Raw genomic sequence first — 24,659 nt, forward strand, 5'->3', positions numbered from 1 at the left:
TAAGTTGAATGGTCAAACCTGCTGATCGAGATTCGAGAAAGCGGGTTATAGTCAGTCTTACACCCCGGAATTCCATTTCTAGACCTGTACGTGGAAGATAAGGTTAGTCGCTCTTCATGCCCAGATCCCCATCGTAAACAGCGCGGGTTCAACCCTAACCGTACAAGTCACGTGCCGCTTCATCATTTTTCACTCGCAGTGACACAAGACATCACAACGTATCAAGCATAGTATAATATAATCTACATCTACAATAAACCTATTTAAAGACACAGAAAGAGGGAGTATATAGGGAGAAAAACAGACTAAAGTAAAACGATATATAGAGAAAAGACACCAAAGAAGATATAGACCGGAGAAAATGACAACGAAAGACACAAATCGATCGCAGTAAGTCCTTTATTCTACTCCAACACTCTTGGATAAGCTGAGAGTCCCTAATCCTACTACTTATGTGCTTACCGCTGTATGTAATTCCTACTCCGCTCTGAGCGGGAGTGTCTTCTCCTTTTTCGCTCTTGGTGGCAGTCCGAGACGAGCCCTAGCATCAGTGATCCTTTCCCCGGCGCGGCAGAGCGCGAGATCCGGAACCAGATCAGCCTCATGGATGACGAGACGCTGGGAAGGGTGGTTGTAGGTCGGCTTGGTGTCTATAGTTTAAGGTTAGTAAATTCAAAAGAGAGAGTGTGTGTGTGGTGTGGGGGGGGGGGGGGGGGGGGCAAGGGAGGAGAGGGGCATTATACTAGTCGGAGCATCCTTGAGATCTACGAGCGACTCAGTGCTTTTGCTTGGCGTACTCAGTTCGGAGGAGGACTCGCCAGGAGCGATTCCGGCGTAGGCGTCTGGAGAACAGCAGTATACGTCAGCACAAATTATGAGAGGAGAAGGGAAGGGACGCAAAGGTGAAATAAAAACACATGCACAAAGGCTGCATATCTGCCTCAGCCTGCGCAGCATCAGAGACACGTTCAGCCTCAGAGGCAGTCTCTTCAGCCTCCTTGGCCCTCTTCCGCTGGCGTTTGTTAGGCTTGTGCTTCTTGGCCGATTGCTCTGAATGAAATTAGCCCACTGCACCAGAGATCTGAACGACATGAGGGAGAGAGAGGAACCTTCGACGCTGTCATAATCAGCATCCATCTGAACGCCCCCTTCGGGGGCATACTTCCCGGTTTGAGTCTCTTTCTCAAAGAGATCAAGCACTGAAGTTGCAGACCGGCGGAGACGTCGGTTGGTGAGTATTCCCGTGCGGGCGGCTCCAGCACTAGCTGGTGTAGATTTGGGTGTGGGCTTTGGCTGGGCAATGCGTCGGCCCGCGGTTTTCGGTTGTGGATAGTGGTCTAGGAATATTAAAAACCACCCTATTCGAAGGTTTGGCCTTGGGATGGGAGAAAACTTACATTGAACAGGCTTGGTCGCATCGGGGGCGCCCTCCTGAGTCTTGGTCGTAGCGGAGTCTTGGGCCTTTCCTGCGGAGGATATTTGCTGGTCACGTAGATCTGGGTAGTAGATCTGGGGGTTAGAATGTGGTACAAGGTATAATTGAAGATACATGTAGTTACTTACCCCCAAGGTGACCGACGAAAGAGCCTAAACCTAAGCCAGAGGCCTGAGTCTCATTAAACATCCGCACAACATCCTCGGTGGTAATGCCGAGTGGAGCGCATTCCGGGAGAGTGGTGGTTGCTGGGGCTAATGCACCATGGGGTTAGTAAGTAAGACAGCGATTTTTTCTGGGAGAAGCAAAACGATGAATGCGCATACCCTCATGAACGGGTTGTTCGGAATCTGAAACATAGCTAATTAGAAACTTTCAAAAAGACTGTAAGAAGGGAAAACTCACCAATATCTATTCTCTCCATCAGATCGGTGTTCTCGTCCGTAATCTCTTCTGGCTTGTCAGCCCGAGGTTTTCTTAGTCACTCGTAGTAATTCCACGTAGCTTCTCGTTTGATTCTTATGTTCGCTGGGCGTTGTTTTTGTGTGTCATCCTGCCGCGGTTCTGGTTCAGACGGAAGAAATAGATAGTCAGCCAATCTTTTCTAGTCTTAGCATTCGTTCCAACTCTCACTTGTTACCCTTAAATTCCTCTTTAAGGGCTTGACCCCTACTTCTCCCGGCGGCAACCAGCTCAACACACGAAACAATAAAGGATAAACTTACGAGCCTCGGACGCACCAGTTGTGTGCACACCCTGGTATTCGACGTGATGCGGAATTCTAGAAAGATCGGGGCTTGAGGTTTCTGTGAGAGCAACTTAGCATACCAGCGGCTAGGTAGATATCCGAACTGTGGTGGAGAGGCATACCATGATTTGGAGATTCCCGCGTGCTCGCCCCTGGAGGGTTGCCCACCTCCACACCAGGGCGGGGGAAATGATTGGGCGCATAGGATAGATTGAGCGCGTGAGCTTCTAATGAGTCGTGTTAGATTTCCATAGTGGAATTAGTATCTGGACTGTGAGGAGGGGATCTGCCCCAAAGCTCGGGCTTGACGGGAGCGGGCTGACTCTGGCCTAATAACCTAGTATCTTCTGCCTTTATTCACGGCCGGGGCACCTTCGTCGAGCGCCATTGCATGGACTCCTGTGACACATTAGCATCTGTGTCTCAAACAACAATACGATGGCGGCGACTACTACCTTCTATCTTGGTTTGAAGGGCCCTCTCCCCTTGCTCAGGTTCTGGGAAGCTCATAGGAGCTCGCCGATCCTGATTCTCCACAAACCTGGCCCAGCATCGACCATCTGATTCGCCTTATGAGCCACATATCCAACGCAAGAAAAGGACTATCAATAACACCGACCACTCTGGCCTTCCGGATACGGAGGAATGTCACTCATGCGGACGCGAGAATCATCGTCAAACTCCGTTTTAAACTTGGCCTTGGTGCTGACTGCGGCGCAAAACTAGTCAGCCTTGACTCCGCTCCTTGGATACTGGAAAGACGGAAACACGGGCGAATACCTTCCGTAGGTGGCAGGAGTTTACGCTTCCCGAACCTATATTCAGACCTTTACGGACCATCAACTTCCAACGCTGAAGGGATGTTAGCGGGTCACTGTATTTATTATTGGCTGTGGTGAGGAAGACATACTGGGGCAGACATGATGACAAGTTCCATCCCATATTAGAGCCTTTTTAATACCGCCGTTAAACTTACCCTCGGTGTCTGCGAACTTGTTTTCGTCGATCATTGTCCTGCAACGGATATCGGACACTAGTTTTATCTGTGTTAGAGATTTATTTATGCACTCTTACTGCCAGGGATGGCCACAATGTGATCAAAAGGGAACATACATGAGGGTTCTTCACGGTAGTTAGGACTAGTTTTGGGGTCATAAGGTCCGAAAATAGGTCCTTGAGGATATACCAGCGAAGGAGTATAATCATCTGTGTCCCAAGTAGATGTGGGGACGACTCGATCTCTTGGGATTGGGGCGTAGAAAATACCGTTATCCTCTTCGGCGGCGGAGTTTCCTGCCGGGGCTGGCGGGGACTCAACTTTGGGTCGGATTGGTTCATCCATCTCTGTTTTTCCACTGAGTGTCTCGTGAATGCACAAGAAACGTTATTTCGTGATGGTGAGAGTTGTATGGTAGGGCAAAGGAATGAAATTGGTATTTCAAACTCGCCTTATTGTTCGGGTTATTGAGGCCGATGAACTTTGCACGCTGTTTTACCCGGCCACCCTCTATACCGCGGCGTTATCCTGAACTCGTAGAGTTCGGTGCAATTGGTAATCATATTTTCTTTATAAGTAAAGATAATAGAGTTTCCTTTATAGAGGTAGTGCTTTGTTCACACTTCATTGGACAAAAACGATGTGGCCTAGTCGAGCCGGCTCAGGATGTGAGAGACCGATTAGGCTGTCTTAACCATGTCCACTTGTGTGGTGATAGCGTGGTATCGGATCTAGAGAATGACATCAGTTTCTCTGAATAGAGAATTAGAGGCTTTATGTCACATAATGTGGAGTATATGTTGAATTTCATGATTGAGATATTTTCAGTGCCGTCAAATGTTGAAGTTCCCTTAATACATGATGTCCGAGGCTGGTGGGATATCCAGAGATAGATGTCACCTCACTTTAGTATTGTATTCAAATGACATTCAAAGGTAAGGTGTTGATCGAATGACTGGAGAGTTGAAAGAGTATCATATAAGCATACAACCAGTACAGAAACGTGTTCTGATTGATAAAGAAAAACTCTAGATTGTTCACTTTTAATATCAGCTATCTTTGAGCCAATTGGTGGATGAAAGAGCTGTTATAGTAGCAAGGTACGAGTTAATCTTACTATTCAACGGAAGTAAGTGATGAACATGAGATCATAATGGTTCCTCGTTGACATATGCAGAATGATGGGTATACGGTGATGTTATCCATGTATAATGTATGTAACTATAGAAAACAAAAGGTTCAAGATGCGCAGGGCTAGCTATTGACTGTTTCACATAAGAATCATGTAAATACCATTATACTATATATATCTATATCGAACAGGGACCCAACCATACCGGGAATAGGGATCTTCCAAGTAGTTATATATTGGCTATGGCGGTATCTGCTAACACCGACTATAACACAGTTTTTATTGGGGAGAGAAAGTCAGAGTCAGATATGAAAGAGAGAAAAGTACATATTGTCTAGGTGGGTGCGTGTGAAGGGCGTGTCGAGACAAATTTTTATTGAATATTTCCTTCCTTTGTTCTCTTTTTATAGCCGTGAAGTGATTTTAGTAGAACTGTAGAGAGAGTTCTAAGAACCGAAATATATATAGCCCTTTGTGAAAATTCCCGAAATACAAAGAACTTTTACACTGCATAATATGACTGGAACACATGAAGCACAATGGAAAGAAAATTGAACAAGTAAAAGAAATGATAAAAAGAAATCCCGAATTTCCGCAAGGGAATACTAATCCAATTTCCTGCATGAAAGAAACTGAAAAATAGACTGACGAGTCGTCTTTTCCCGTCGGGGCAACCGCTCCAGCATATATCAAGTATTCCAGCATATATCAAGTACATGCTCGGATCCTATTTTTACATAAGAACACCTCCGCCATTTTGTTCTAGACACGGGTACTGGAAGAACCTTGAAAGAGACGCCCCAGAGGACAGCAACACACCGCACTTGCGAAGTAGCCTAACCTTATCAATTGAACGGAAAATCACTATCCAGCAAGTGTTGTCGATTCCGGGCGTTGTCGATTCCGGGTGTTGACAATTGCGGAACCAGGGTTAGGGTTATAGACCGATATTGCGATATCTGTCCAAACCCAAGATTCGAAGCGGCTCCATTCTGTAGGACATTATTGTAATAGTAACAAACAAGCCAATACTAGCAGCTGGCAGTAGCGGGGTTGCAGTAGAGGCAGAAGCAGTGGGGGAGTGGGAGCAGTAGCAGTAGTAGCGGTATTAGAATAATAGATCTAAATGACTTTGTCATTTACCAACGGTGGTCATATAAATGACTCTAGTAAATGACAAAGGTTATTTGTACTCTACTAGAGCCACAGCAGTCGACTATGTACGTATATCTACCCAGGGGATGTGGACGGACGCTTTATAAAAGAACAAAAAAATAAAAATAAAAGATAAGCGACAAAATAAAAAAATATGGCATGATGCGCGGTCCATTCGGTTCCAGACACATTACCGCTCTCCACTGCGCCGAGGTGTGTCGAACGCCCGACCCCGCGGTCGACATGGTGGCTCCGTTAGGCTGACTGCATACCCCTCGACCATTTAAACCATGCGTGTGCTGATAAGTGTCTGTGCACCCTGTTAAAGGTTATCGGATAACATTAGCACGTAGAACTCTGCCAGAAAGCCCCTCTATTGCACATTCTCCGGAGGACAACTCTGAATGACCTTTTCGTTTAATGAACCCGGTAAATGACGAGTGGCTAAATGACCTTCCGACTTCGTACCCGGTCTTGTATTTTGTGGTTGCTTTGCCAAGCCCGTGTACAAAAGACGACGCAATCAAAACGTACCACCTCCTACCGACTAAACGACCCGATTTCCGTATGTCATAAAGCCAATGCATCCCTACGAGCGCCCTTCTCTATCATCGTCCTTCTTCTCTATCATCGTCATCACCACAACTACTATCATCATCACTACTATTAATAGTTTCACAGATACATACTAAGGTAAGTCAGATCTACCGTGCTAATTAACACAGCCATCACTAATACCGGTGGTAGAAACATACGGTATGGTGATGGGGGACAGAGATATACCGTAGCTCAAGTAAATCATATGAATCCAAAGTAAGATGGTGGTGAAAAGATAAGATCATTTTATTTACCTCTATATGCCTCTGTTATTTATTAAGTGGAGTCACAGAAATGACGATTTCAAACAGCTGCTTGTTTGGTTGATCATTTAGCACGAAACGACAAAGTCACTCATAGTTTCTTACTAGATATTCCCACAACAGCAAACCCTGTGAATCATTCTTCAGCTTGAATGAGAGATGGTATAGATTAGCTGGCTCTTTATATGTATTCTCTGATCATGTTTGCGAATTTTTAATGTAAACTAGCTAGATGTTCAATTATAACCTTAAAAATAAGATGGGCTACCATATCAAGACTTTCCAATACGTCTAATTAAACCCAGATGGGAGGCTTGAACAGCAGAAGCAGGATACAATGCAAGCTGAAGGGTTCCTCATATGACATTGCTTGAATTCTCTATCCATGTATTGATTTAAAGAGGTATCAACGTTACTTCCCATATATAAACGTTTAACCCGTCACAACGCTCTGCAGGTTTGGTTTTGGGAGGGGGGACAGATCTCCAGGTTAAATTTTGACTAGGCTCAGTTCTTGCTCGGTCGCAGTAGGAAAGTTCCCTTCCTCGCCTGTCTCCCCTTCTCGCCCGGAATAGTGGAATCACACACTGGAGAGCTCGAGGTGGAATCGTATGTACCAATTTAGTGACCATGATTTTCTAGGCTTTCGGGGGGTTTGTCGTTTTATCGGTCTGGATATGTTTTACATTACCCCCGGCAAAGCAGTTTCTTTCAGCCCTGTTTCATTGTCTACTTAGTTGAGGTCAGCTGATAGATGTTTATGGGATCGTAAGGAGAAGAGAAGTACCCCCCCATGGAATACATGTACTACAAATGGGTATAAATGGTGAACACCCTGTACGAGAACTCATCTTAGCCTCCAACACCTTATGGGGTTCCTGCCAAGATGAGAGAACAGCGCACCAGCTCACTCGGCCTTGTATCTAGTCAGTTCACTTTTTGTGCTTTTTATTCCTTGACCTTCTTTATGAGCGTTCAATTTGGCATCTGTGTGGGATGGGGTTAGGGTTCCTAGGTACCCCCGACCAGCACAGCTTAAGGAGAGATCTATTTGTCGCCTTTCGGGTGTCTTTCTATTCAGTGAGGCAGATAACGTGTATTTAGCGTTGACACGGTGTTACTAACTTCAAATCTAGACACAAATCGAAGGATAGATTGAGAGTAGAGTGATGATTGGTCCATTCCCTGTCCATTCCGCCCACAAGTTACACTACAACGGTTCTGATGGCTCCGTTGACTGAAAGGTTCTCTTCCGATCAATCACTCTCCCAGCTCAGAAATGTAGGGACACACAAGCAAATGGTTTCTTCGATCCTCAAAAATAACTTAACGCCACCTCACTCCCATCACTTCTCACCTTGATTACGAAAGAGAGAAAAGGCAAGCTTAATGGAATGGCAGAATGTCATTTTATTCTTTCACGCCATAACCTTTCCCGAATTCTCTCACTATTTGTCAACTAAGGATATCGCACGCTTTTACCGACACTAATCCCGACCCACCCTCCTGCACGTCTCCTCCATCATCAAGCGTCTTGGCTGTCTGGGAGTTCGCCTTCGTCACAATCGAAGACCGGAGAAGGTCTAATACGCTGATCTGGCAGGTCTCTGCTCCCCTGCTGCAAACGCCTTGGAGCAGGGAAGGTAAAAGGTGCCACTTCAACGGTGGCCTGTGCCCTGGGTGAGGGGGGTCGAGACTGGCCATAAGTCCTTTGAGGATCGAAGGTGAAGGGACGGACACTCCGAGGCGCAGTCGGGACATTCCGGAACTCCTCGTTGCGTTTAGGTGCGGGTCTCTGTGCTTGCGGTTGGTGGGCTGCGACTGGACTATTTCCGTGACGGAGAAAGTATTCCACTGTAAAAAGGATATATGTAAGTTTACCACTCCAAAATATTCAGTTCAAAAGCATGGATCTACAGACTTACTGTTGGGTTCAATAAGCACCCTTCCGCCACCAGGATTCTCAGACCTCGCAACCGGCGGCGATCCTGTGCCGACGAAGTTCCTCAAATCTGGGGGCTGACTGCGATAGTTGGAAGGCCCAGCTCGGGGCGGAGTCAACGGCCTAGCGCTGCGGCCAGTGTGTCCTGCTTCATATTAGTCTCTTGCTAGAAAACGTCTTATGCATGGATCTTGTTTACGAACTTGAGCGACGAGCGAGATCCGGAGGCGGGTTCTGCATATCGGCACTAATCATTTTTTCGGCCCTTTCCCTTGGAAGAGGAAGGTTGTTTCCTGGAACAAGTGGATGTTAGTGAAGGAACTTTACTTCGAAACAGATTACTTCCTTACCGACAGGGTCTCGCCTGCTTCTCTGCAACTCAGCCTGATCGCGCATCCTAGCATTTGCCTCGATGAGCGAACTCATATTCGGAGGAGGATTCACTGCAATATTTCAGGTCAGCGTTGGGTCATATAACAAACATCGAAGGCTATATAGAAGCCTTTACTATTACGCCAAGTATCCAAACGACCCTCATATCTCTGTCTACTCATCGAGGTGGTACCACTGCGATCATTCAACGTGGGCTGTTGAGCCCGTTGATCGTTCCTGAATAGCTCGATCATTTTGTCCACAGCAGTATATTCTTTTTCTATATCCGACTGTTTCGTCCAGTCGGGGTAGGACCTTACAACATGATCGGCCAGAGTTCTTGTATTATGGGTGGGGTAGGGCGTGGTTTGCCTGCCATGGCGCTCTTCATTACTATTGACACGCCACGGATTAGGATCGCGCTCGCGATACTCCCTGAGATGGTTGAAGTCTAAGAAGAACATTAGTCAGGTACAAGTTTACACAGGAATGAGAAGAGACAGATGGCTAGAGGATCAGCAGTTGGTACGGAGGTATAAGTCATACCACTATACTCCTGATTGGCATCGCGCGGCTCCCGAGCTGGAGGTGACATGTTCCTTGACTGGCGTCTTCCGCGGACATTGGCTTCTTCTAAGTCGACGAAGTTTGAGTTTCTCTCTTCTGGAGCCTCTGCTCGCCTGTCTACTCTACGGTTGCGTGCTTGTTGATCTGAAGGACGCGGTGGGGTGTCGCCTACATCGATCAGCATGGGCTGACCCGGGCTGCGACTGCGAAGGGCTCGGCTTCTACGTGGCGGATCCTCCCTGGATTCCACAGACGCCTCGTAAGTCCCCTGAGAATAAAGAGGTCGTTTTGGTGCCATACTGGATCCTGTCGATCACGATTAAACACAGATGGTAGAGAGGATGGTTAGTGTTAGGATGGCTTGTGGTAGGAAGAGATGGGGGAAGGGGTGTTGGTGATTATGGATTGTTTATTGTGCGAGGAGGGTAACGTGTTCGACGACCTTCGTGGGGGGTTGGCGAGTGGGTCTTTTGCACTTAGGGCTTGTGACGTGGAATACTTATTTGGGTGATATTTTACCCCCTCGTCAGGACTTGTGGATCGTGGGTAACCCACAAGAGGGTCGAGGGTGGGAACTGTGCTAGCGTTGCCATCTGTTCGACGTGTACCTGGCTATTCTTTGTTCTGTTTAACCTGCCGCCGAACATGCGTCTCAACGTATTCTTCTCTTCTCCATTCTTGCCCCTAGAGATTGTTTTACACCATCCATCTACGGTGGTAGATATGACTTATGACCATCGAACAGCCGAGGGTTGGTGATAGCCAGCTCAGCCCCCACCAAAACGTGTAGAATCGACCCCATAAAGAAGTTCTGGATACTTCGTTCGCACAACAAATTTCCCAGCCCTTCCCATTCCCCTGATTATGTATTTGAGATGCTCCACCATGACACCAAAACCGAGTACCCACGGTCACCTGAATGACAAGAAAAACGTTCTAACCAGGTTACATAATGTCTACACCACGAATACGATACAACCTTTCTTCGTAGTTCCCGCTTTATACAACTACGTTCAGGAGAGTAGGAATCCGTCATCGAATGTCACTCGTGCACGAAATATCACTCGCGCCAAGGCGCATCTTTGTCCTCACGGAGAATACCGAGAACGCTAAACGCATTGGGGAGGAGCAACTTGCAGTGTGTTACTCCAGCTGCAGCTAATCCATACATGCGCTTGTATCTACTTGAGGCTCAAGCTACGATGGCTTGTGGTTCGTAATGTGTGGGGAGAATCAAATATGAGGAGTTGGTGCGCTCGCTTAGGCTCGGGGACCCTATGTAACTATGCTTGAATGATTGTAATCTCGTTTGTTTTCTGTGTTTTCGAGATATGTTTTGATTTGATACTAGGATGGTTTCGTTGTCCTCTGAGTGGATGGGCCACGCTTCGTTTAGGTAAATCATGGCGCTCGGCTACGGGCGGACTGGGTAGGTGGTAATAGACTTCCCTTCGGAGGAAGGGATTGGGTGGACAAACACCTTCCATGGCCAAAATACATCTAGCTTCAGGCTTAATCCCAGGGTAGAAAGATTTATGAGCGATACCATCAGTCTATAGGACTTTGTGTAGGGGAATCATCCTGCAAACACGATATAAGTTCTCCACCTCCGATTTCAAGCCTAGCTTGTCTGGAAAAGATTTGATTTCGGCGCGATGGCCGTGTCAATTACTTTTCACTCGGGAGGATACGAGGAATGCTATAATTATTATAATTTCGATCTGCGAGGCTGCAGCAAAATGATAAGAAGTAAGCTAAGCACTCCTCCGGGAATGGCAACGAGACAAAGGGCTAGAGAAGACACGAAACATTAAAAACAACGAACAAACGAGAGAATGAAAAATTGAAATAGCCGGGGGGGGGGGGGGCAACAAGAAAACAGCGAGAAGAGCAATGAGAGAGGCAACAAAGAGAACGAAAAGAAGGCCGAACTACGCAAGGACAAATTGTAAAGAAGAGAACCAAACCACCAAACAACACAAATCAAAAGAAAAGTACGCATTGATTCCACATATTGCACCCAACAGGGCTAAGTAAGAAAACAAAAACACAACCGCAACATGTCTCCTCAACGCCCATATGTTGAAGCAAACAGAGCCCCACGACGAGAGCAGAACCCACAGCACCCCAACCACAACCAGCAACATACCCGATAGTACTCGTTCATCATCATCAAAAACCCCGTCCTTCTCCTCCATCCCCTCAGACAAAAGCCCATGGGCCTTGCACCACGCCTCAAAGCTCTCATCCTCCTCTCCCTCCTCCTCCTCCTGTGATCTATGCTGATCCTGTCGGGCCACACCGTTCTGCGCAGCCACACAAGCTTCCGCCGCCTGAAGCTCGATCTGTGTAGCGCTGAAGTCCCTCACACCCCTCCTAGTGAGCGACCTCGCATACGGCGCTCTTCCATAGCGGAACATGCCCGCGCGCCCAAAGCTCTCTTCGGGGTCATTTTCTTTTGTTGGCTGTGGCTCCGGGGTGGTGGATACATTTGCGAGTGCTTGCGGGAACTGGTGGTGGGCTGTGTGGTTTGCGTATTGGTGGGAGGGGCTTGTGCTGGTTGCCTGCTGGTGGGAGGTGTTGCGTGCGTTCTCGAACTCCCCGCCGAGGGTGATATAGTGCTGGCGGTGGAAGCGTGGAGGGGGGGCGTGGAGGAGGGGGGTGGGAGCGATGGGGAGGGTGGGGAAAGTGCGAAGGGTGGCGTGAATGGGATGGCTGGAATGGGGGTAAGTCCTGGTGGGAGTGAGTCCGTTGGTGGGGGGTGGGGTAGGTGCCATTGGAAGTGGAGAGAGGAGAGAGTGTGCTTTGATGATATGTAGAAAGAACAGGATTGCGGTGTTTGGAGATTGTTTGATATTCTCTGACGATTGAAAACCTTCGGAATGCTATAAGGGTGGTAGATTTTGGTGGTTGGTGGGGTATGGATGGACCTCAGCGAGGCTGTTAATAATAACAGACGGACAGCCTCTCTTTCTATGGGACTGGATTCAATTGGTCGGATCACTTGGTACGGTCGCTGATTTCTTAGATGCGATTGGGCAGCTCTTCTACGTCATGGGACCCGCATGTGAAACGACGGCTCCTTTGCCCTGGTTCTTCGGTCTACCATTTCGACTTGGCACTCTCCGCATCACAATAGCCAAACATAAACCCAGACGAACGTATTAGGCAGGGAGAGACAGAGAGCCAATACTTCATATTTTCATTCGGAAATATTCAACACGGCATACAAGCCCTCTGTAAATAACCTGACTATTGCGAGGTATGTCAGTCTTTATACGGACACCAACCTTTATCTGCTACAAATAAATTAAATAAGATAACCAGAAGTTAATAAGCTAACACTTTCCACCTACTACTACTCCCCCACCCCCCAACATGCTCTGACCTAGGTTCTCCAGCACACCAGAACGTTTTACCGCTCCAATTTATCTAGCCGCCTATGTATCCCTCCTCGCAAAGCGAAGACATGCCCCCTCATCCCCTGCAGCACCATCTCATCCTCATACTCGTCCAAGCGCATCATCCAAATGATCTGTGCATGCCCAATTGGCACCGGAAGCTGCTCCACCATCTCCCAATCCCTATCACTGATGATCCTCTCCTCGGCCTGCATCCTCTCCGCCTCGCTCTCACTGATCACACTGGCATTATAAATGATCTCCTCGCCACTGTCCATGCTATGCACTGATATACTGCCGGAGGAGCGAGAAGTACTAGTCGGTGAGATGACCGGGAGAAAGTGTTCTGAGACGGGAGATTGGTCTTCGAGCCATGAAATGATGCTCTCGCTACTACCTGGTGGGGTGGAGCGCATGGCGTTTCGGGCGTCGATAAAAGACTGCCGGCTGGAGGAGATCTCGGAAGGAGCGTAGCCGCCGCTGACAGCGACTATGAGCATACGGCATGCTGAATAATTCACAAGTTAATATCTGGCAGTATATTATTATTTTATCCCGGAGGTGAGATCTTACCCTCGTACAATGCCTCGATCTGCGCTTGACTGGCAACTGGCGTAGACTCTAGGAGCTCAATGTTTGATGCTAACGGCTGGGCAAGTGGAGAGAAGCTGTATATGACTCGTCTTGAATTCCGGGGTGAGCGGGGGTCCTGGGACGGGGACCTATCCAGCGAAGGGCGGTCGCCGTGGGAGGATGATGGTCGAATGAACATTTTATATATAGGTTGAGTAGGATGTGCGATTTGATGAGTGATTCCGACAGTGGTAGTACTGAGTAATGATGGATAGACACAAATGGTTTAGCTTGATTCAGAGAAACTGTAGGGCTGTGGACATGCACTCAAATAGATATAGCCCACAAGAAATAGCATACCCTAGAATATTGTCGTATATTCAGGGTTTTCTATGGAGACACAATGGAATTTGTGGCCCCTGTATCTCCACTCTTTGGGTACGAATGTACATCACAGGCTTTATTCTATATAGAAGCACAAAGAACTAGAGTAGGGAAAATGATGTAGTGGCTGATGATTTCTATCTCGATGTTTATGATAGAGCTGTCCGGAAAATGCATCATGGAATCGTCACTTATGCGGGGTGGATCCCTTCGCCATTCAATGGAGAAAACTTGATATCGCAGCTTCATGAGGAAGCTTGAATTGTGTGACTTCAACCATGGGTGAAGGGAGCTGAATCGGAAAGAGACAGTGGGTTCATGAACATAAAGGTTGTTATTCATGTCGCGGTCCTATAGGAAACTCAAGAGAATCCTATATTATGACAGGATCAAGGCTTAACAAGAACGGAGGATGGCTCATTTATGGGGAAGGATGTATTAAACAACACGTATTATCAAGAAGGTCTACCTTGTTCTCTTCACACAGTGTTAATAACAGATAACAAAGACGCCAAAATACCAGATATCACCAAAGAGAGCAATGTTCGTTTGGTGCAACCTGAAATCATTTTGGGACACCAATGCTCAGCAGAGTCGATAACTGGAGCCATTAGACTAACTAGTTTGACACCCTAGTCCTAAGCCCTTCTGTAAGCTGGGGAACCATTCAGAAATCACGATCATTTTGAGTTTGTTACCAACCGAGTGATATTTTATGATCAGGTACAACTGAAAGACCACATATATACAACGCGCACCCCCCCCCCCCGGCCAGGGAAAAACAAGACCTCAGATGGGATTATCGTAGAGGTTTCATAACTAAATTTCTCATTAAATAAATACACAAATCGCAGCACAAAAGACAAAAAACAACCCCCCACACCATACCCAAATATATATATACACACAAATAACCCCATCCACTCCCCCACCTCACTGCCCACCTCCGCCTTACCTCCTCACCGTACCTGCTCTACCCCCTCCCCTCCTCCTGCACCCTAAAGGGCTCCAAAAACTCCCGAAGGCTATTCTCCTCATTCTCTACGTACTCCACCAGCATAATAATGACCGCCTAGACATTGTCCGCCGGGGACCCAGCAAACTCTGTAATAACAATCGGCTGGGTCGCGGTTCTATCAGAACCGTTAACATGTCCCTGCTCATACCCCCTCTGCGTCATCTCTACTATATTATGTCGTTCTCGGAGGGCACTTACATGGGCACTGATCCGCCCAAGCGCTGCTCTTCCGTCTGCAAACGCCCGCTGCGCGTCTCGGTTCTGAACAGACTCCAGGAAGGTATCAGACACTACACACATGATCATATCACACATAACAACTAGGGGGTCCATCGCACTCGCGACCGCGAGTTGAATTAATTATGCGGGAAGCGTCAACGGGCGACCTCTTTCCACCTCCATCCATCTCCACCTAAACTCTGGGGGCTTCAATGGGGGCCTTCGGCCCCCTCTTCCAATTCATGGCGTGGGTTGGTTGCCATGTGGGCTAGGGTCCCTCGCTCTCGACCAATCAGCTGTCGAGAAACCCGAAAACACCCATATTAGACATCCTAAGAGCGACAGGACTACATACGTCTCAGGAAGTCCTCCTCCTCACGCTCCCGCGCCTCGGGAGTGATACTGTTAAGCCACTACCAAGTCGGCGCCATAACCCAGACAACAGGCTCCCCCAGCGTGCCCCCACGCGACTGTGGCGCAGTTACCCTAGGCGTAGATTCCCTAGACACCGAGTCCCGTTCGTGATATGTAGTTCGTCCCGGGGCTGGGGGTGAGGCAGAACAGCGGTCGTAGTAGCGATCTCGGACGGACGGGGTAAGAGCACGCCTCCGCCTATCATCAGCTTCATAGTTTGTGCGGTTAGACATATTGTCATTCAGGTCATATAAATCTACGGGTTATTGGAGTGTTAGATTAATCTATGCTGAGGATTATTTTTATTACCACACGAATGAAGGAAATTTGAAGACTATTTATGTTTCTTTTCATCTTGCTTGCCCTTACACCAGACTTTAATGAGACTATCCAGCATTTACTATCTGTGAAAGCATTCTTTCTATTGCGAGGAGTTGGCTTGAGCGGCCTTCATCCACTACCATAGAAGCTATTCTTTGTCCGGATATTGCGAGGGTACTATGTATTCATTCAGTGGTAATGCTCTGTAGGAGGACAAGATACACTCGAATCGATACCTTTCAGTGCTCAGCTGGGGATATTCGGATGTTATTAATCCCGAGTGATAACCCATGAAGTGCCGGAGGCGGAGCATAGATTATCACTCGGTTTAATCATAATATATCACTCGCGTAGTCCCACTTCCATGCCTACCAGCAACCACCGCAAGGATGTTTGGATACCACGAATCTAGAATTAGTTAAGATTTAGCACGCTGGTGATATTCTAGTGATGTTTTATCATGATAGCTTTCATTAGGAATGAGTGAAAATCTCATTAGCTACGTACATTACAGGAAAAGGTTGAACATTGTGGTAAGAATAATCATACGCATGTGGTCCATAAACAAAAAAGTACGAAGAAAAAAATAGCGCCCGGCTGCGGTGCTGAAGCCCAACTAGGCAAGAATTGGAACCCGCTACCTCACACCCCCGTCATACACCCCATACCCTAAAACTACCCGCTCAAACGAACGCCCCACAAGTTCCCACCAAACCTACCTGCTGCCCTTGGGATCCTTCTCAGCGGGCGGGGGGGACCTCATATATGGCCTCCCCTTCACCCATACCAGGTCTGGCTTCCCACCATCCGCGCTGGTCGGCGCTGCTCCATCAATCGCTCTATTTCCCCGGAGCTCAAGCCGTTTCTTTGCCTGCCGCTTGGCCAGCTTATTAAACTCCTCCATTCGCCGCTCCCTAGCATCACGCAGCGAGTCCAACGCTTTCTGCTGCTCCGTATAGGTAGCTCTCTCAATCGCGTTATGTGCTTGCGCCCGTGCGAGTGCGACTACCGCGTCTAGTCCCCTGAGGGGACTGATATATCCTTCATCAGATGTCACAGAAGCTGCATCCGTAATTTCATCTTGCTGTTCGGATGTGGCCGGACTGGCGGGTGGTGGAGTCTCGGGCTTTAAGACGGGGTGATCCTGAAGCTCCTCATTATCCCATCCAAGGAGCTCTTGGGCGTCTTTATTCTTCCCTCCCCGAGTACTTGCCGGCACAAGAGTCTTTGTCCTCCCTCCCGTAGTTGACCTTCGGCCACGGCTACCCCTCAGAACCGCGGGTGCTAAGCGCGGTTTCTTCCCTGCAGTAGGGGAATGAAGCGACTCATTATCTGAGTCCTGAAAGACATCATAATCTTTAATTTTCAACGACTGGAACACCGGAGGTGTCTCAAAAAGACCGAGAGTAGCTGGTCGTCCCCGTCGCCCCGGCATGGATAGCGAACCACGGCTGATCGATCCTCGTGGTCCCCTGCCGCGGGACGGGCGCACGGGCGCAGGTGGCGGGGTGTTAGACCGCTGCCCTTCGTCAATAGCGAACCTCATGACATAAGTTTCCAGATTTGCTTTGCTTCTTCGCCGGCCAGGAGGGCGCGGGGATTCGTCCTCGTCATCAGCGAATCTCACGAGGCGAGCTCCACGGCCTGCTTTCCTACCCCGCTCGGAAGCAAGCTCAGGGGATTGTCCAGCAGCCCTTTTGGTCCCGCCACGAGAGGGTGTAGCGAGCGTCGATTGGTCTGCAGGACTCGAAGCAGGAGCCTTGGGACAGGGTTGAACTCTTCGTCCGAAGACATTGTAAGATCAATAACGAATACATCAGGTGGTGGAGAGTTACCACGACTTGGCGGGCTCCCGGAATTTTGCGAGCCTTGCAACCTGGCTTGAGATCGCTCCGAGTCTTGGTCATAACGGTTGGGCCCAGGGGGACGGAGGGTTGTAGGAATAGGAACAGGCTCAGGAGGTATGCGCCGGCGGGGAGAGGTGAATATCTGGCGTGGGGGGACGAACCCGGTGACGCGCTCGGCTATGCGCCTCCGGAGGTCCGATGTGTAGGGTTGGTCTGGCATGGTGAGCTTGAGAAATATGTTTGTAGAGAGGAATGAAGGTGGAAGAGTGATTGAGAGGTACTTCTCAGTAGTGATGGGGGACCTGCAGTGTTTTATAGGCCCGTAGCGGATCCGGAACACTGTGGAAAAAAAAAGAAGAAAAAAAGGGAATACGGCGCGTTGCATCGAGCGAGGGCTCCAAATAACAGTTTGTATCACTTCAAACGCCAGAATTCGCGAATCCTGATTGGTCGAAAACTACTCCACCGCCATATTGAGGTAGCGAACCAATCAATATGATCAGGGTCAGACCTGAACATGCGACGGTATGAGTATTCTAGCTGTTCTAGAATGAAAGACCCCTCCCCCAGGCATCTACAAGGACATTCTATGAGCCTCGTGCCTCAACTCATATCGAAGATGTGGCATATGCAAAATATACACAATTGCCAGTCCGGTACATAGGGATAAACTTAACCTTGAATATCTTAAGTGCGACGTTGACGATAGGCTGGTCCCACAACGCTGTAGACCGATAAGATGTGGTGGAACCGCAGATCGTGGTTGCCAAGTTCACCGCCTCCGGTGCTAGGATGGTAGGGAACCTGATTCTAAGGACCTGTAGCTATTGGCACTGGGATATATGCAATATCATTTTATCCCAGTGTGGAGTTACCTGTAGGATGTATAGACGTTTAACCTTGCAATTTCCACCTCTGAAATGCAGTGAAATGGTGCAGGCATCGTTTGTAAATTCGAGGTTACAAACGAGGGAGGAAGACGAGTGTTTTATTCGATCCCTTGAAGGCTAGATAGATCTATTAGCTCTCTATTGACGTAGCCTCCCGAGTGGGGATATTTGGGAACGCAGTGCATGAGGGCATGCGCAGTAAACTTACCTTCGATCTCATTGCCGGCCATAGGGTAGCGAAGATCGTGATAGCAAAAGCCGTAAGAACCACAAGATTCTTGAGCTTGGGTTAAAGGTGAAGATAAAATTATCGATCAAATAATGATTGAGAAAGTAAAATCTTTGCTTGGTATGATCCCTCTGCTTTGACGACCCGAATAGAGCAGCTGGATCTCCAGTTTCGGCAGGTGTACACGGGCTGTGCTGTACAAAGGTTGTCGATGTTGGTGATGAGGCGACGTTGGTGGTAACAAGATGTTGCATGAGAGGTGGTGAGCGGCCCCGCCATAGGTTGTTGAACCCGCATCGAGTTAGTGTGCAGGGTGCGGCTCTGCTACAAGCGCCTAGGCTAAACTCTCAACTTCACACCACAAGAGTTTGGACGAATTTGGGAATAAATGCAATTCAGCTTTTATCGCATCAAATCAACAAAGAAATTCATCAGAAGCATCCATTCAACTCTCTTGGTCTGCAGGATTTAGCTCGGTGGTCATTTACCCCCTACCGAGTGTCCACCTCCGGCACCTTAAGACGACTTTCCAGACTATCACATCGATGCCTACCAGGCCAGATCGGTTGTTTTCATCATCGGTGAGTGAGCGCAGAGGGGCGCCAGGTATGGAATCAAAATTGAATAATAGGAATCTCTCGCTACTTTTGGTGATATCCGGGAGTGTAAAGCGCCCAGGTCGTGTCCGAGCTGCTCTTCGTTGGGCGGGGGAATTAGAGGTGGAGACTGGCCTTTCATACCGGCGCCACACTATCGACATCTATCCGCAAAAGACTTTGGGGCATGCTGGATTATGTATTCGAATGGACAGGTATTCCCTCCTGATCTACACACGAGTTAAAGAATAAGGGTCTTTATCACAGAACCAGGGTTATCGTTACGATTTTTAATTCGGAGAGAACCTGTGTTTCTAAATCATGAATTCATTGAGATTGAGCCTAACTTAAGGCTGTGAGCACAAACTCCTACCATTAAATCTGACCTTTAACTTCCACAAGCCATAAAAAAAACGGCATTAAACACTTGGAAATAGAGAGCACTCAAAAGTGTGCTTCAAGGAAACGAAACTGCAAAACAATCATACTGCGTTCATACGCATAATAAAAGGAGCTATACCATCACCTCAGGAATAATTACGGAGATCTCTTCATCTTGGGTGCAAGGCGACCCCGGCTTCTGTTTAACCTCCAACCAGCTTGCCCGACTCGGCAGGCGACAGTCCCAAAATAACTCTTCACACAATGTCGAGAGATGCGACAACGACACCTCCCCGTCCCTCTGCTGCCCCAAAGGTCTCCAGGAACAGTTTCCTCGCCTCCCACATCCACCCCATCACCACATCCGCCTGATCCTCCTCCCTCTCCTCGCAATACAAGGCCGTACTCAACACATGGGTACCCATCCCGACGTCCACCGGGTCACCCACAACCTTTTCGTCCACCGCCCCAATTTCCCTCTCCGCCAGGTCCACCAACGCATCTCGCACTTGGTTCATGCCCTCGAGCGCCGTTTCGTAGTCCCGCACCACGACACGATGGTGCGCAAGCTGCGCGGCACTAAAGATGTCAGGCACCAAGAGCTTTTCGAGGAGGTCATCGACGAGGATGTGCAGCCCGAGGGACAGCTGGGTGTTGCGGAGGGCGCGGGAGATGCTGATGAGCGTGGGGAGGGGGATGGAGCGGCGCGGGAGGCTGCTGTAGTAAGTTACCAGCCTGGACGCATCTTGAAGTTTCGTGGTGAGGCTGGTAAGGCGGGTTGTGATGTGGGAAATAGCGAAGGCGTGGAGCGTGAGGGGGATGAGGGAGGCGGGCATTTTCATTCTGGATGGGGTTATGGGTTGTTGGTTTGGTATTGTGGACTTTGTAGGGGCTTCGTGTTGAAGACACGTGGTTAGTTTAATTTTCGACTAGAAAGATAGGTGTTGGGAGAGTGGTCGGGGTGTTTGGCTGGTTATATCTACTTGTCTGTTATCAGTGTGTGATTTAGCAAGAACACCTATATACGATAACTTTATATCATAGTGTCAATTCTACGGGTGCGCAAAGCATTAGATTGGATGGCGAGGACCAATGAGCCTTTCTGAACGTAGATGATGACCAGCCTGGGTGGTAGGCCGGTAGAGTGAGTCAAGACTCAAGACGGGAACCTTCACCATGACTTTGTAGGTGACGAGCATTGTAACGAGAGAAGCTTTATGATCGCACAAACACCTGACTTCCACCAAGAAGCCAACTTTACTGAGCTACGAGTGACAACTTATGACACCTAGGTAACGCCTAATCGGGTTAGCCCTCTCGCCCTCCATCCTTGGCCCTCCTCAGCATTAAAAACACACTCCGGGCGAAAAGCATTCATGGGCGAGTGGCTTAATTGGTAACTCGCCCCCTGGACGGACACCGTGAGGTTGTGCCTTGCCTTTGATTGCAGAAGGTCCAGGGTTCAACCCGGGGGTGGGGGTAGTATTTATGGCTGGACCATGAATGCTACCTTTTCTTCTTTTTGCGTACAGTGGATACGAATGTGCTTTCATGTATAAAACTATGATTTTTCGTGCACTTTTCTTTTAGCTTGTAGGTTTCATTCTGTCCAGAGACTCCCTTCGGTATTTGCAGGAATTAATTGTGACGTGCTTGAACAACACTTATTTGCGGGTGTGTAATCTGGGACATTGTCATGAATGCGGAAATAAGGATTCTTTTCTTCCTCTCTGCCCGCCAATATAGAAGCGGTATTTTCATATACCGGGAGGGTAAACTTTTTATATCTGATACTATAGAATTACATGTATACATCGCCGGCGTTGTCTTACCGTACTTCCTTCACATGATTTCCGGGGGTAACGAGCGGTGGCGTAGAAGAACCGAGTGAGAAGATGGCGAGGGCAGGGCCCGCCTCGTGATACCTGGGAAGGCCCTTTGTCTTTTGTCCTCCCCGGTATCTCTCATGCCCAACCGAACCGCCGAACAGACTTTGTTCGCTCTGGAAACTGCAACACCGAGCGCTCCCTGCCTCCGGAACGTAATTTTGACGAACTCAATATTTCAGAACCTGCAAACAGTATACAAAATTAGTACAATATTCAAAAAGCCAATACCAACCCACTCCCCAATGTCAAACAGGTGGGCGAGATGGCCACCTGCGATTAGAGCGGCATGTACGCCTGCCCACTAAGTAGCGGGCGTGCTAGAGGATCGACCGTGCCGTGCGGCGATGAGGGCTGGATGGGTGGCTGCAAGGCCCGCAGAGCCAGAGGTTGGTATCGGGAGGGAAGGGGGTTGGGGGTTTGCTTACCTTGTGTTGCGCCGGGTGTGAGGTGAGGGAAGGTGGGTAAAGCAGCCTTGGGGGGCCGTTGATGTGGTTGGGTGTGTGTTTTCGTGTCGTTGTTGCTGCTGCTGGTGGTTGTCGGTGCTGTATGTTTTGCCCTATTTCCTTTTTTCGGGGGTTGAACGAGAATACGGCGACCGCGAGACGTTACAGCCGTCAAGTAAAACGATTTTCGTCTGCGATGCGGCAGCAACAGACAGCGTCGATAGTCACCAGATTTCACATATTCGGTAAGTTGAAGGTAGTCTCCCACGATGATTTCCTTTCCCTATATGTAATTTTCGAAGGGCTAGCTTTAGGCGGTGTGCGTAGAGATGACAGGCTAGGAAACTTGCGCTATTCAGGTGGGGGACCTTTTGTGATGACCGTCTTTCGTTCAGTGTCGATGTTGTTGTCGGTTGAGAGTGTTTCGGTTGGAGGGGTTGTCTGTCCTGTTGCACACGGTAGTAGGGTTGGGGTTACGGCTTCATGCTCACCCCTTCGTGAGCTTGACACAAGCGATTTCTCACCAGTTAAATGGATAAGCTCCGAAAACTTCTATTCAAGTGATGGAGGCCAGGACATTTCCTTGAGAATCTAGTTGTCTCATCAATGAATTCTATATTATCTCCTCTATCATTAGCGGCGACGCCAAACCAAAAGCAGTAGTTTCTTCCATGACGTTCCAACTACTATATATATTGTGCGCTAATCTCTTAGAATGCTCACTGGACTGTCGATCTTATCGCAGAAGGAAACTACGGTCAAGGAAATATAGAATAAATCACAGTTCCTTCAGTCAAAGATCTAGGTTAAGGGTGGACGAGGGGGAGCAAGCATTTCATCCACGGACCAACTGGTAAGATCAGATATCTAAAACTGATATACCCCTATCTTCCCAAAGTTCGAACTCAAAATTTCTCTCAATCCCTCTTAAGCAATGGCCAAAAGCACAGTCATCCCCCCCGCCTTCCAGCGCGAGACGCCCGTAACCCTAGATGAGATCCTCAGCGGGAATCTCATCGATGAACTCCACGGCCTCTTATACCACATCGACCTCCGCGTCTACAGTCTCATCGGCGAGTTCGAGCTCTTCTCCGGCCCGCTGCGCCTCTTCGATGACCTCCTCTACATTCAATGCACGCTGCTCCAATCCTACCAGGTGGTCAGCAAAGCGCCCTTTGCGGCCTACAAGATCCTTCCATTCCGCCGCCGCGTCACCGAGCTGCTGTCGCTGCTATGGAGGCTGGCGCATCTCGTCGGGTGGACGGGAAACTCTGTTGTAAAATTACAACCGCGGCAGTTTTACGCCGAGGTGAGAGACGCGTTTTTAACATTTTGGAATGATATAAGGAGAGGGTTTGGGCCGTTGAAGGAAGTGCTGGAGGGGGTAACGCATATGTATGTGCTGATGTGGAATGACCTGTTGTTTCATGAGTGGGAGGTGGTGGAGAAGGTGTGGGAGCTTTTTATAAGGGAAAGTAGTGGTTTCGGTGTGAGGGTGCCTCGTGACTAGTTATCCGGTAGCTAAATAAAGCTTCTTTGGAATAGAACAACACGCGTCCATCCCAATGCCAAAAACGGTTTAGTCCAGTTGACCGGAGGTCTTTACTTGGAAGACCTCCTAAACTTAGTTATGAGGTCGAAATAGGACAGTAGCCAGCTATTACCTTCCTGTAAGAGTTTAACAGCGATATCGTGAGAAAGAAATCCCACCATGAGATTTCCTCAAACCTTGAGTGACATATTGTCAAGGATCATCGATCGAGTGATAGTCTATCAGCCGATGACAAATCGAGTGATCAGCCATGATTTACGCGAGCTCGAGTGATACGCTATGCGCCAAGAGGATTGGTTATCCCGACATATGGGAGACATCTATAACGTGAATCCAACTGGCGCCTAGGAATTTATGGATGACCTACTATGTTATGCTCAAACGCCTAAGCGATGGCGATGGCGAATTTGGCCTCGCCTCCGGGTCGCGGTATCAACGCTAGAAATGCATAAGGCACTCATGCTTTTGATGTTGTAATATGATTCTATTCATCAGGCACCTGCAATCGTCGATCTTCGAAACTAGAAAGTGTCTACCCTATCACAATTTATCAGACCTTCGCACCTTTAAATTTGTTTATTGCACTATGGGTGCATTTAAGCTATGAAGATGCTTATACTTTCAGAAAGTTTAAACACACAAGCATTTTCCGAATACCTATTATAGCGAAAAATAACTTTCCCATTAGCACAAATGTGTACACAAGCAACAACTGGCAACGCCGACCACATCGACGGCACCCCCACCTCGGGCCACAACCTGCAACACCTCCGGGACCAGCTCAAGACCACTGAAGACAAGCTACACGTCCTGGTGACGCCACGGAAGGAGTGTGAAAACTTTACCGACGCAGACTGGGAAGTCGTGAAGATGATTAGAGATCTCAATATGGAGATTAACCGCCTGAACTCGCATATCCGTGAGCTCGGGGTGGAGCATCTATGGCAGGTTGAGCAAGATGAAATTGCGCAGGGCGGGGTTGGGCTAGGGTACGCAAGTTATGAGGATACGGGGGTGCAGGATGGTGATATGGAGGAGGGTGGGGTGTATGTTGATGCTGTAGAGGGTATGGCCCGTAGAGTCAGAGATAGGGTTTGAGTGCACGTGTTCGGAGTGGTATAAAATGTGGACAGTTTGGAGAATGCAAATGAAGTTTTGATCCTGGCAAATACAATTGAATCAATCGCGGTTAACCTAGGCATATCTGTGTGGGTGTGATTTCAAGTGGGGATGTATGTGGGCAGTGGCTATTTACCTTCTATGGCCCCTGGACCTGGGTAGGGCTCTATATTGA

General features: G+C 48.4%; 8 protein-coding genes across 8 annotated transcripts; 2 read left to right on the forward strand and 6 right to left on the reverse strand.

The window, feature by feature from the left end:
- Nucleotides 1-477: 477 nt before the first annotated feature.
- On the reverse strand, nucleotides 478-3,525 carry LAJ45_01074 (uncharacterized protein; the record flags this gene model as incomplete). Its single annotated transcript, XM_046110672.1, has 16 exons — nucleotides 478-650; nucleotides 744-842; nucleotides 916-1,050; nucleotides 1,110-1,337; nucleotides 1,398-1,496; nucleotides 1,564-1,689; nucleotides 1,762-1,785; nucleotides 1,841-1,888; nucleotides 2,161-2,241; nucleotides 2,306-2,410; nucleotides 2,556-2,582; nucleotides 2,639-2,743; nucleotides 2,803-2,892; nucleotides 3,021-3,035; nucleotides 3,094-3,216; nucleotides 3,297-3,525. 16 exons carry the CDS (start codon nucleotides 3,523-3,525, stop codon nucleotides 478-480), a joined length of 1,707 nt encoding a protein of 568 aa, XP_045975850.1.
- Nucleotides 3,526-7,852: 4,327 nt separating this feature from the next.
- Nucleotides 7,853-9,506, reverse strand: LAJ45_01075 (uncharacterized protein; the record flags this gene model as incomplete). Its single annotated transcript, XM_046110673.1, has 6 exons — nucleotides 7,853-8,181; nucleotides 8,253-8,414; nucleotides 8,473-8,562; nucleotides 8,620-8,712; nucleotides 8,784-9,092; nucleotides 9,188-9,506. The coding sequence occupies 6 exons, from the start codon at nucleotides 9,504-9,506 to the stop codon at nucleotides 7,853-7,855; spliced, it is 1,302 nt and encodes a 433-aa protein (XP_045975851.1).
- Nucleotides 9,507-11,139: 1,633 nt separating this feature from the next.
- Nucleotides 11,140-11,985, reverse strand: LAJ45_01076 (uncharacterized protein; the record flags this gene model as incomplete). Its single annotated transcript, XM_046110674.1, has 1 exon — nucleotides 11,140-11,985. One exon carries the CDS (start codon nucleotides 11,983-11,985, stop codon nucleotides 11,140-11,142), a length of 846 nt encoding a protein of 281 aa, XP_045975852.1.
- Nucleotides 11,986-12,623: 638 nt separating this feature from the next.
- On the reverse strand, nucleotides 12,624-13,381 carry LAJ45_01077 (uncharacterized protein; the record flags this gene model as incomplete). Its single annotated transcript, XM_046110675.1, has 2 exons — nucleotides 12,624-13,117; nucleotides 13,183-13,381. The coding sequence occupies 2 exons, from the start codon at nucleotides 13,379-13,381 to the stop codon at nucleotides 12,624-12,626; spliced, it is 693 nt and encodes a 230-aa protein (XP_045975853.1).
- A 2,872-nt stretch (nucleotides 13,382-16,253) lies between these two features.
- On the reverse strand, nucleotides 16,254-17,605 carry LAJ45_01078 (uncharacterized protein; the record flags this gene model as incomplete). The annotated part of the gene is made up of 2 exons (XM_046110676.1): nucleotides 16,254-17,297; nucleotides 17,354-17,605. 2 exons carry the CDS (start codon nucleotides 17,603-17,605, stop codon nucleotides 16,254-16,256), a joined length of 1,296 nt encoding a protein of 431 aa, XP_045975854.1.
- Nucleotides 17,606-19,738: 2,133 nt separating this feature from the next.
- LAJ45_01079 (uncharacterized protein) lies at nucleotides 19,739-20,323 on the reverse strand (the record flags this gene model as incomplete). Its single annotated transcript, XM_046110677.1, has 1 exon — nucleotides 19,739-20,323. The coding sequence occupies one exon, from the start codon at nucleotides 20,321-20,323 to the stop codon at nucleotides 19,739-19,741; it is 585 nt and encodes a 194-aa protein (XP_045975855.1).
- Nucleotides 20,324-22,747: 2,424 nt separating this feature from the next.
- On the forward strand, nucleotides 22,748-23,323 carry LAJ45_01080 (uncharacterized protein; the record flags this gene model as incomplete). Its single annotated transcript, XM_046110678.1, has 1 exon — nucleotides 22,748-23,323. One exon carries the CDS (start codon nucleotides 22,748-22,750, stop codon nucleotides 23,321-23,323), a length of 576 nt encoding a protein of 191 aa, XP_045975856.1.
- Nucleotides 23,324-24,058: 735 nt separating this feature from the next.
- On the forward strand, nucleotides 24,059-24,463 carry LAJ45_01081 (uncharacterized protein; the record flags this gene model as incomplete). The annotated part of the gene is made up of 1 exon (XM_046110679.1): nucleotides 24,059-24,463. One exon carries the CDS (start codon nucleotides 24,059-24,061, stop codon nucleotides 24,461-24,463), a length of 405 nt encoding a protein of 134 aa, XP_045975857.1.
- Nucleotides 24,464-24,659: the final 196 nt, after the last annotated feature.

The sequence above is a fragment of the Morchella importuna genome, assembly GCF_003444635.1.
Source record: "Morchella importuna strain M04M26 chromosome Unknown Morimp01GS002, whole genome shotgun sequence".
Taxonomy (NCBI): Eukaryota; Fungi; Ascomycota; class Pezizomycetes; order Pezizales; family Morchellaceae; genus Morchella; species Morchella importuna.